The following is a 12,797-nucleotide window of genomic DNA, read 5'->3' as shown; positions in this document are numbered from 1 at the left end:
CAGCAACAATGGTCCTGTCTGCTCTGCATCGAGGAAACGGAAGGTAGGAATCTCTCCCAACCCCAATCAACTACACCTCCATTCGCCTCATGTGAGGACAGAAGTCAAAAAACTGCCTTGAAGCCCGACAAAAAATCACCCTTATATCCTAACCCATCTGCCCGCTCACATACTGCAGCCCTGCTCTGCTAAGAAACTCTGCAGCGTCACCCCAGACCGCATTGTGCATAGAGACTTTCTGTATATTATACAACATTGCTGCAGATTGTCGAACTGCAAAACCCCACAATTCTCTAAAAACACATTGGGGATCTCGTCAGGACGTTTTAACTAAGCTGCACCGCGATTTCCAGACCCCCGATTCAAAAGTTCAGTTTCTTAAAGAGACAGTGCACCTTAAATCAAAATGGCCAAAAAATACCCTGCACAGTCTCCCACTGCTAAAACAGAGTGAGTAATACTGTCCATTATGAAGAGGGGGAAACAGAGCGAGCTTCAGAAACAGACCCAGACTGTTGACCAAAATGCTCTGTCAAACCAACCATAAAGGCTGTACAAAACTATCACAGTACAAAGGATGAGTTCAATGACAACCTGTACGACCTATGGGAATGAGTCACCTCCCTCATGTCAAGCATCCAACACCAAAAAAATGATGCAGCGAGTCTACAGGACACTATAAAACGGCTAGACACGGCCCACGGAGGATACAAGAGACTATCCGCAAGGTACGTTGCCTTCCTAAAAGACTCTAATATTGATGAAGCCTCATCAGAATTAAGCAAAGTAGATTCCACAGAAAGAGAAAGGGATGCCGCCATGCAAGACGCCAAAGATAAAGCGGAGCTCCGTATTGCTCATCTTCAAGAATCAAGATCCCACAGGTCAGGCTCATCGAGACACTCTGCTCGGTCATACAAATCATCCTGCTCAAGAACTTCAGCCCTCAGTGACAGAATCCTAGAGGCCCATTTAAATGCAGAGCGATCCAAACTAAGACGTTCCTTTGCAGAAAAGAAAGCAGAAGCAGACGCAGAAGCCAAGAAAGCCGAAGCAGACGCAGAAGCCAAGAGAGCAGAGGCAGAAGCCAAGAAAGCTGAAGCACAGGCAGAAGCCAAGAAAGCAGAGGCTCAAGCAAAGATCCTTCAAACAGAAGCAGAGGCTCGGGCAAAGATTCTTCAAACAGAAGCAGAGGCTCGGGCAAAGATTCTTCAAACAGGAATGGAGGAAGAAATCGTGGTAGCCGAGGTAAAAATACTTGAGCAAGCATTGAAGAAAACCTCGACCCGATTTGCCTACCACCACTGGAAGAAGAAGACCCAGCTGTCCGTACCAGTGATTACGTGCAGAAACAGATATCTGCAGCACACACCTTCTACAGCAACGTTCAACCCAACAATGTGGAAAGGTCCAAGTCAGCCCAACTTACAGTGCCAGTGTTACCCACAGCATCTGCAGAGACCCAAGACCAATGCTATAATGTGTCCCCTCAGGAGCAGCAATCATCACTAGATGACCACAAGATGCACTCCAGTCCATGTCCATAGTTCAAGCCGCAGTCATCGAAATCTCCAGAGGTTAAACCACAGCTCAACCCTGCAGCAACATCATTCTACCCGGGAACAATTCACCCTTCCACGCCACACAGCTTATACGCCAGAGAGGCAACACAAGCTAACATGGTAACAAGGAGTGAAGGATCGGATATGCCCGAGTTAGCCAGGTTTATGGTGAGCAAAGATCTAATCAGCACCAGCCTCTCAAAGTTTGACGACTGTGCAGAGAACTACAGAGCCTGGAAAGCAACCTTCAAGGCCACCATTGCTGACCTCAACCTATCTGCAGAACGGGAGCTCGACCTCATGGTAAAATGGTTGGGTCCTGACTCCACAAACCGTATCAAGAGTCTTCGGACCGTCTACGTGGGGCAAGCTGAAGCAGGTCTCGCTGCTGCCTGGCTGAGACTCGAAAGTACCTATGGCAGTGCTGAAGCCATAGAAAAGTCCCTATTCAAGAGACTGCAGAACATTCCAAGGATCAACCTTAAAGAAGCCCACAAGCTTCTGGACTTAAGCGACCTGCTTATGGAGCTGGAACTTGCAAAAAGACACCCTTTTCTGTCTGGATTATGCTACCTGGACACTGCCCATGGGTTGAAACCAATCGTCTCAAAGCTGCCACATAGTCTGCAAGAGAAGTGGGCAGTATGCGTTTCCAGGTACAAAAGATCACATGATGTCACCTTTCCTCCGTTCGATCAGTTCTGCAAGTTTGTCGACGAACAGGCCCAAATGAGGAATGACCCTAGCCTAGACTTCCTGGAGTCTAACACTACAGCTCCAGCAACACCGTCATCAAGGTATGAAAGCGTCTCACATAGACGCAAGGACTTGAGGAGCAGTATAAGTGTCAGAAAGACTAACCTGCCACCACCTGCAGTAACTGCCGATAAACAGTACACTATTCCATCGAGAGATAAGTCTTTCAATCGGGAGTGTCCCATTCACAAAAAATCGCACTCACTGAATAAATGTAGAGGCTTCAGGTCCAAAACCATGCAGGAGCGCAAGAAAATCCTCAGCGAACTTGGGGTATGTTTCAAGTGCTGCGCCTCATTAGAACACATGGCCAAGGACTGTAAATCTGCCATTAAGTGTGAAGAGTGTCATAGTGACAAACACCCACCAGCTTTGCATCCAACCTCAGCCACCAGCGATTCAGCAGTCGCAGTTACCTCTAGTCCGGCTACAAGCCATGGCGGGGAGCCACAGAATAACGCCAAGTCTACCACGGCTGTCTCCTGCTCATGCTCAGAGGTATGTGGGGAGAGCCAAAGTGATAAATGCTGTGCCAGGATATGCCTAATCAAAGTTTATCCAGAAGGGAAACCAGAGAAGGCAGTAAAAATGTATGCCATCATTGATGATCAGAGCAATCGATCCCTAGCTGGACCTTAGTTCTTTGAAGCCTTTGGAATCAAGGGACCAGCAACACCCTATACTCTGAATACTTGCTCAGGTCGCATAGAGACTAGCGGCAGGACGGCACAAGGTTTCATTGCTTCTCCTGTCAACGGAGGCGTAGAAATACCCCTACCTACGTTAATCGAATGCGATCAAATACCCAGCCAAAGGAATGAGATACCTACTCCAGAAGCAGCATTCCACCAACCACACCTAAGGCACCTAGTCAGCGTAATCCCACCTATGGACCCAGATACTGAAATCCTACTTCTGCTCTGCAGAGACAATTTAAGGATACATAAGGTCCGCCAACAGTGCAATGGTCCCAACTATGCCCCCTATGCACAGAGACTCGACTTGGGGTGGGTAATCATAGGAAATGTGTTCTTGGACTGAACAAGAGTCGACTCCTTTAAGACCTATGTACGCAGAGACGGACGAGCTACTTTCTGCAAACCATGCCCTCATCACTATGAGGTGAAAGAGAAGCCTCCAGATCCCGTACAGCTGCCTGATGTCATTCCTTCTCCCTATGCAGACGACTTGGGAAGATCGGTGTTTCATACAACTGAGGATGACAACAATGTAGCCCCGTCAATGGAAGACAAGGAATTTGTCAGGATAATGGACAATGAGTTCCTTAAGGACGAGACTAATCACTGGGTTTTTCCCCTACCCTTCCGAGCTATCAGAGTAAGACTCCCGAATAATCGTGAACAAGCCTTGTTCAGATTCAACTCTCTCCAGCGCACACTTAGCAACAAACCGGAGATGAAAGAATACATTGTTACCTTCATGAGCAAGATATTCCGGAATAACCATGCAGAGCCAGTGCCTCCCTTAAAGGAAAACGAGGAGTGCTGGTACCTACCCTCATTCGGAGTATATCACCCACGGAAACCTAAGCAAATTAGAGTTGTCTTTGATTCAAGCGCCAAACATCAAGGTGTATCTCTCAACGATGTCTTCCTCACGGGTCCTAACCTTACAAACAACCTAGTAGGAGTGTTGAAAAGGTGCCGGAAAGATCCCATTGCCATCACCGCTGACATTGAACAGATGTTCCACTGTTTCATTGTCAGAGAGGACCATAGGAGTTTCCTCAGGTTCCTGTGGTACAAGGACTATGACCCCAGCAAAGAGATGATGGAGTATTGCATGAGGGTGCACGTATTTGGGAACAGCCCTTCCCCCGCAGTGGCAACCTATGGCCTGCTGAGAACCGCTCAAGAAGGAGAGTCCGAATATGGAACAGATGCCAGAGACTTTGTAGAGAAAGACTTCTATGTAGATGATGTACTAAAATCTCTGCCCACAGAAGAAGCGGCTATCAATCTACTCAAGAGGACCCAAGGTATGCTGAACCAAGCTAAGCTTAGATTGCACAAAATTGCTTCAAACAGCCTGGCTGTCATGAGAGCCTTTGATTCAAGTGACCACGCACCAGGATTCAAGGACATAGACCTGGGACCAGACTATCCGCCTGTGCAGAGAAGCTTAGGCTTGAGGTGGAACCTGTCAGTTGATACCTTCAGTTTCCAAATCAACTGTGCAGGCAAACCATTCACTAAACGTGGTGTCCTGTCAGTGGTGAATAGCTTATACGACCCACTGGGGTTCGTAGCACCAATTACCATACAAGGTAAATCCCTTCTGAGACAGCTTTCCGAAACCGTCAAGGACTGGGATGCCCCACTCCCTCCTGAGAAGGAACCGAAATGGGAAACCTGGAAGCAGTCTTTGTGAGCCTTGGATGAAATCCATATACCAAGATGCTACGCAAGAACCTCGCATGTTGCCAGCACTAGGACGGTACTCCATGTGTTCTCAGACACATCCGCAGAAGACATTGCAGCTGTCGCCTACTTGAAGGTGACGGGTCCCGACAATCAAGATCACGTTTGATTCGTCTTCGGCAAGGTCAAGTTGGCTCCCAAGCCTGATCACACTTCCCAGGCTTGAACTCTGTGCGACCGTGCTTGCAGTAGAACTCGCAGACTTTATACAGCACAAGCTGGACACCAACATAGATGATGTTCAATACTACAGTGACAGTAAGGTTGTCTTAGGATACATCTACAACCAAACAAGGCACTTCTACGTGTCCATCAGTAACCACATCGAGAGAATAAGGAGGTCTTCCCAGCCTGAACAATGGCGCTATATCCCATCTGAACTTAATCCAGCTGACCATGCCACGAGACCTATGTCTATAAGGTTCTTTGTTAACTCTTCTTGGCTTTCAGGTCCTAAGTATCTGTTGGAACAGAAGGGAAGTGAATGTGTCCAGGAAGTCTTCAGCATCCAGGATCCGGATGGCAATCCAGAAGTCCGCTCCGAGGTCATTGCTTTGGCGACAAACACTAAACCAACCTCCAGCCTCGGTTGCCAGTGCTTCAAATACTTCTCCAATGGGATGAAACTTCTTAAAACTGTAGCAAGGTTAGTCCACATTGCGAGATCTTATCTCAGCTCACGTGGAGACAAAGACTGTCACGGTTGGCACGTTTGCCATAAATCACTACCATTTGAGAATATTCCGGTAGGATGAACCACGAACAGAACACTGCCCTACTACTTTGTCCATTGGATTACCGTTGGGTCGGAGACAGTTTGGCCTAGTGCAGCTTCTCCGATCCGAAGATGGGTACCATTGGATTGTCTCAGGAACTGACTGTCATCTACCTCATTTTGAAGTTGTTATTATTGCATGCATATTTGTGTTTCCTTTCTAGGATATTGAACTTTACTTAAACAAAAAACATTAATATAGTGAAATCCCTTACGGAATTTCAGACGGGGAGTATGCTGTTCCATCTAAGGTTTCGATTGTATGCTTATATAATTGTGTTATGTTACCTTTCTTTGTATTCAGTTTTGCATTTGGGCTGCTGCCACCTGCTGTCTTTTTCTGTATAGCAGACGGCAGCTAATTCTAGTACATGCTTCCCACTTCCAGGTCAGGTGACTCCTTCTCTTCCTGCCGGTGGCCACTACTAGTTTCTTCTTCAGCCGGGAGAGACACGCTTACCAGGCTGTTTTTTCACAATTTGCTAAATTTGCTGAATCATCTTGCTGCATACCTTGCTGCACACATCTTGCTGTACCACCTGGGTCGTTACACCTGCATTTCTGGAGAAGTACTGCATTACCAATCATAAGCTGTATGTCCAGATTTCCAATAAACAAGTCTTGACTTCACAATATCTGGTGTCTATCATCTCTCCGGACGCATGAACAGCAAAACAGCAACAATGGTCCTGACTGTTCTGCGTCGAGGAAGCGGAAGGTAGGAATCTCTCCCAACCCCAATCAACTACACCTCCATTCACCTCATGTGGGGACAGAACACAAATGAGAGAGCTAGAGAGAGAAAGAAAGGGAGCGGGAGATAAAGCGAGAGAGGGAGCGAGAGAGGGAAAGGGAAAAAGAGAAAGAGGGTGCGAGAGAGAGAGAGTCAGAGAACTAGAGAGAGCAAGAAAGAGAGAGTGAGAGATCTAGAGTGAGAGAAAGAGAAAGTGGGAGAGCAAAAGATAGTATGAAAGATCAAGAGAGCAAGAGATAGCAAGAGAGTGATATTGAGAATGACAGAGAGAGACAGAGAATGAGAGATAGAGAGAGCGAGAAAGGGAGAAATGAAGAGAGACAGAACCACTACAGACGAGTGTTACATTTATTCCTTTATTTTCTGGGTTACAGGTTAACCTCATAACCACCAGTCCGGTTTGGGGTTTATAGGGAATATCCAGGGCTAAGACATTGATGTTCGGTAGTAAACCCGGGCAGTCTCACTAGACCACCACAAACAAAAGGTTAAATGTCTGCGTCCGGAGGCTCCTTCTTTCCCGGCCATTAGACAGCCAAGCACTGGCCCATTGGGGGGCACGGATCAGCCATGGAGGATTTATTTTGTAGCACCTTTGAAAACCAGAACACTGTGAAGTAAGGGGTTAATGAGTGACATTGTCTCTTCTGCCACCGGAGGGGTCACAGATTTCATTCCTTGTAAGTTTCCTTAGGTCATTGAGAGAAGATCTTTTAAAGGGAAAAACACAAGCCCATTTGCTTCAGGGATAGGTGGGCGACCAGCTGACGGCCGCGGGGGCTTCAGCAATGTTAAATGTGGGACAGATCCACAGTACATAAGCCCCTTGTTGGAGATGGCGCATTGTTTGTCACCAGCTTTTCAAAAAAGAAGATAGAAGTACACAAAAAAATAAATACTGTAAAGCATGGAGGACATTTACCAAAATCTTCAAAAACCTCTTGAAACCCAGTGAGACCTGACATCTGACAAGGATTACCTGGTACTACCCCCGCATCACACCCTATGCCTATGTAAATTGTTAATGAAACACCCCTATAAACAGTGTCAACATGTTTCTCAACGCAGTGATTCTAGAGCAGTGCCCTCATCCCTTATGGGAAATATGCAAAAACATACAAAACACAAGCCGCGGAGACACCATCACATGTTTCTCAACACAAGCAATGACTAGCCAGGTCTTTCCCCGGGAAGGAACAACCACGGGAAGGGCAGTCTCCAATGAAGGAAACCACCTGCTCTAGAATCACTGCGTTGAGAAACACGTGATGGTGTCTCCGCAGTGTTGGATGTTGATCTCCATGAGTTCATTCATCCTCATTTTTCACAGTCTTTTACTAGGCATTGCTCCTACTAGCCAGTTTCCTACTCCACACTGATGAGGGGCAATACCCCAAAACAGCTGTCAGTGGATGGATACCATGTTTTGGCATAGGTGGTTTCCTTCATTGGAGACTGCCCTTCCCGTGGTTGTTCCTTCCCGGGGAAAGACCTGGCTAGTCATTGCTTGCGTTGAGAAACATGTGATGGTGTCTCCGCGGCTTGTGTTTTGTATGGGATGCAGTTACTGACAGCTCGGCCATCCAATCTGGTACAGGGGTGTGCTGAAGCTGTCAGCACTTTGACTGACATCTTGGCCATCCAATCCGGTACAGGGGCATGCTGAGCCGTCAATGTGTTGATTGAGACTGGGAGGCATTGGCTGTCTCCAGGTGTTCATTGTCCCAGGTGATTGCCATTTGCATTTTGCTACTTAACTGAGCTGTTTCTCCCAGATCTCTGCCAGACCTACTTTCATCTTGTGAGATTTGTTCCCTCTGTGTCTCCAGTTCTGTATGCTTGATCTTTCGTTGCCTGACCTTGGACCTCGTTCCGACCATCCATCTATTTAAACCCTTCTGCTCTGATCAGTTATCCTCCCGGCACTCTGACCTCGGAACGTTACCTGACCACTCTTTTGTTTCTTCCTTCTGTTTATGACTTACCCTCCTGGCTTCCGACCTTTAACTTCTTGACTATCCTGACTCACGGCTTGTCCGTGAAAAGTGGCTAGTGTCACACCTATACACAGTGTCATTAGAGCCCAATACAAAGTATTATCAAAGATTTCTTTAGACAGTGTCATAATAGACCCGTATAGACAGTATCATGATAGATCCCCATAGACAGTGAAAAGCAGTCCCCCATATACAGTATAATAGCAGACCCTTACAAGCAGTGACATAATTGACCCCCATATACAGTGCTATCATAAACCCTCACACAAACCCTTTGGAAAGTGACATCACAGACCCCAATATTAGGTATCAGGTATCTCCTATTTCTAGATAATAAAGGTATTACATAGACATGGTTTATTATGGACCTAAAAATTCTCAGACGGCAGCAGCCACGTGGGTGACCACGGTAGATCCCCGCACTTGGGATTGTTCTGTTCTTTCTTTATTTCTCTGTTTTAGAAGATTAAGATTTTTTCCCATTGCTGAGAGAAAACGGTAGAAAAAAAATGAAGAAATAAAAAAGTAAAATTACAGTTCTGGCCTCTTTTCACCTTCCGCATCCCCTGCTGGTTCAGTGTCTGTGCGGGTCATGGTGTAAAGGATGGTGTTCAGAGGTCGGAGATCAGGGCACCTGAGGTTTATTAAGGATCTGGAAACAGCCACAGTGCCCTGCCAGGTAATGGTCGGAGTCAAGGGTGGATGGACCACGGGGCACGTGGGGTTGCGACCCCTTAGCTAATTACAACAGCCCCTGTTGGTAGCCATTAGATTTCTTCTATAGCCCATGTTATCTATGCGATGTGATAAATGGCAGAACAGAACATTTCCACCGCTGTGCCGCGTTCGTCGCGGAGGTCGGACGCTCACCTGCTGCTATTTCACCACGACGCCATCGCCCACTTAAAACCTCAAATAGAGGAAACCTTAGATGGACCCGGAGACGGATCAAACAAGTAAAAAAAAAAATCTGTCTTATAAGATGAATCCGCTATGGGGAAAGAGACGCTTCAGAGGAGAATCACAGGACCCCGGTCTCCATGGAGCCAGATAGGTATTTATTTCTAGGAAATGACAGAATAATGTGCGAACCTCATGTCATCAAGGACAAGTGTTCATCTTCATAAGATGGAAAATAAAGCCCGAGACACAATCCATCTATCCATCGGACATGAAAGGAGCGAGAGATCTAAAAGGTGACTGGTGATAAAAACTGCAACAAGTATTCAGAAAAGGAAAAAATGTAACAGGAGCGAAGATAGAAGGCAACGTCTACGCGGCCAGATCCACACTGCTTGTCATACCTGCAGCTGCCACTAGGGAGTGCCCACCACATGGATTTACACTGCAATCACCATGGCCCCTGGAGCCCCCCTCCAAGAGCCTTAGTCATTGCGGTGTAAATCCATTTTATTCATTTCTGTACCTATATTTTTTGGCACAAAAGAAATGTTTCAAATTAATTTGCAATACTTTTTCCTGTTTCTTGATACTTTGAAAACTTTTTGACAAGTGGGCGGGAATTAGTGGGAGAGGGAGTGGAAAGACAACATTACCATACATACTTTTAGCCTAGTTACCAACTCTAATCGTGGGTCTAAACCGGACAGAGTTAATGTAAAATTGGTTGCTCTAGGGCGGGGAGGGGTGTTACCGGGATAAGCAGGGGAGGGGTTTGTTACAAGGTCTAAAAGTCCCTAGAAATGTTGCCTTCTAAGTGTCAGACTGGCAGGAATAACAGAGCAAATTTATGAGTTTAGCTATGACTTTCTGGCCTACAGATGCCCGGAGATGGGTGGAAATAATTACGACATGGTGGGTTTTAATAAGTTTGTGCAACTTAAGGCAGATTATATTAAATTAAAGGGCACCTATCATTTACAATTTGGTTTAATATACTATAAGTCCCTAGGATGTACACTACATCTCCAGTATCCTGTGCTTTACAGACAGTTTAGATTTTACCAATTTGTTCCTGGAGACATTTCTTTCCTATTAAAGTAAGGTTCCACCTATATAGCGTCCCTTTATTCATCAAATTACGCCCTCCCCATAATAAATAAGCCTATAATTAGTCAGGTATTTCACCTTATTTAAAGGGATTTACTGCCTCTTATAAATGTTACTGTCATGTAATATAATACATACCATAGAGTCTTTCTTATAGACGAAAGTGAAGAATTTGATATTCCTTCAGATGCTCAGCACAAGTTTTGTTTGCAATTTACTCCTAATACTTGCAGTACCGCTTTTCACCACTGATGTCACTGATAGGATTCAATGCAATAGCGCCCCCAATTTACATTATTAAAAAGTGGTAGCACTGATTTGCGTTACATTTTTTTTCTAAGAAATTATGTTTCTCCAACTTTAATGATGATGATGATAACATATTATTCTAGTCCCACAATGCACCTCTCTGTTCTAATACATTCAAACTACAAAGCAGAAAGTTTAGAGTTTGCCTTTATTGATCATTTATTTGTGTATTTTTCAGGTAGAAGAAGCCCTTGAAATGGTGAAAAATGCTACAAACGAGCAAGACCTCGCCCACCGCTTCAAAGAGTTTGGCAAAGAGATGGTTAAACTGAATTATGTAGCAGCGAGAAGGCAGCAGGTACTGTGGTTCGGAATATATTCCTGTAACATTGCCTCTAGCTCAAGTGATGTGGGAGGAAGAATCTGAACATCTTTCAGGATTTATTTTTTTTTACGTAAATGCATTTATTTCGGGCTAAAAATATATATGTTTCGCCATTGAGTTTCATTAAAAATTGTTTTAACCATTTGGCATCCTACTGCCTGAAGAATGAGTTAACTGAGTATCCATCAGTGAGCTCATTCTGATTGGTAGCTTGTGACTCCTTTATCTGTCTTAAAGGGGTTGTCCAGGTTGGAGAGTAAAGTCCGCAGTCACTGTGTGCTACCCACAATCTCAGGATTTTCCCGATATTGCGAGCGGTCATGACTTATATATATTTATCATCATGTGCCGACTACAGTAGTCGCGTTCTGCTTCTCTCATTTCGCTTCTATTGAGAGACAATGGAGGAGACTGTACAGGAACGCTGATATGTAACTGTGGTCATGTGACATCTCATTTGCATCGGCACTACCGGAAAAATCAAGACAGTGTGTGCACATGATGCTATGATTCATAAGTCTGCGATCACATGGAGTGCTCGGAGATCTGCACAATCCCTGTACGGTCCGTCTGGCTTCTTGAATAATGAACTATTAACATCACCTACAATATATTCCACTCCACAGGGACCCTCAATGCTTCCCTCACCTTGTAGATCCTCATTAATCGTAGTGCAGCATCACTCCCATCATCTGCCTCCTCTTCTTATTGTGCATCCCATAGGGCTTACTGTGGACCCTACATAACGGGGGCAGCAGGGGAACAGGGCAAATTATTATCCTTCCCCTAGAGAGGCGAGCAGGTACATTGGAGCTCCTTAGATCTCACTACATCACTGATCTAATTGTTCAGGCTGCTCTTGCTCCTGCTTCTCCTCTTGATATTGCTCCTGTTCATGGTCTTGCTTCTGCGCTTATTACTGCTCCTGCTCTTGCTCCTGATCCTGCTTCTGTTGTTTCTCTTGCTACTGCTTCTCCTCTTGATATTGCTCCTGTTTATGGTCTTGTTCTAGCTCCCGCTTCTCTTAGTAATGCTCTTGCTCCTGCTCTTACTATTGCTCATGTTCTTGCTTCTGCTCTTGTAACTGCTGCTGCTTTTGCTCCTGTTCCTGCTCCTGATCTTGCTCTTGATCCTGCTTCTATTGTTGCTCTTGCTCCTGCTTCTACTTTTGATATTGCTCCTGCTCATGGTCTTGCTTTAGCTCCCACATCTGCTCTTAGTAATGCTCCTGCTCTTACATTATTGCTGCTCTTGCTTCTGCTCTTACTATTGCTCATGTTCTTGCTTTGGCTCTTACTATTGCTCTTACTACTGCTCCTGCTCTTGCTCCTTTTTCTGCTCTTGCTCTTGCCTCTGCTCTTGCTCTTGCCTCTGCTCTTGCACTTGTTCCTGTTCTTGCTCTTGCTCCTGCTCCTGTTCCTGTTCCTGCACCTACTTTTGCTCTTGCTACTGATCCTGCTTCTGTTCTTGCTCCTGCTCCTGCTTCTTCTCCGACTTCTTCTCTGGCACTTGTTACTGCACTTCCAAGCTTTAGTTTGAACATCATATAGAATTTGCTGTTCCCTATCTCTTAGATCCTGTAGGGTGTAAAATGCTGAATTATTAAAAGTAACAAGAAAAATGATACAGTGCAGAGTAAAAGTGCAGGCAAAAAATAATGCAACAACTTAATGAATGTGGTTGCAACTAAAACAAAAAACTGAGCTGGCCTATAAGTTGGTATACATGAAAAGTGTAAGAGCATGTTCACATTGTGGCCATTTCATAAAAAAACAATGAAAGGAAAAATTAATATTGCGACTAAGCAGCAGGTGTCAGACTCAAAACAGTAATGTAATCTCAAACACTGAGGTGTTGCTGTAACAATG

The 12,797-nt window shown here is 45.3% G+C and overlaps 1 protein-coding gene across 1 annotated transcript in view; it reads left to right on the top strand.

Moving 5' to 3' along the window:
• LOC141098747 (catenin alpha-2-like) overlaps positions 1 to 12,797 on the top strand; it is a 767,899-nt gene that overhangs the window by 641,789 nt on the left and 113,313 nt on the right. Inside the window, exon 5 of the mRNA XM_073586719.1 lies at positions 10,783 to 10,902. Within this exon, the coding sequence (XP_073442820.1) occupies positions 10,783 to 10,902 (120 nt within the window). The remainder of the gene's footprint in view (positions 1 to 10,782; positions 10,903 to 12,797) is intronic.

The sequence above is a fragment of the Dendrobates tinctorius genome, unplaced genomic scaffold (assembly GCF_039654945.1).
Source record: "Dendrobates tinctorius isolate UK_male_01 unplaced genomic scaffold, ASM3965494v1 ptg000095l, whole genome shotgun sequence".
NCBI classification, from domain to species: domain Eukaryota; kingdom Metazoa; phylum Chordata; class Amphibia; order Anura; family Dendrobatidae; genus Dendrobates; species Dendrobates tinctorius.
Note: the sequence above shows the minus strand (reverse complement) of the source record. Positions and strands in the feature narration are given on the sequence as shown.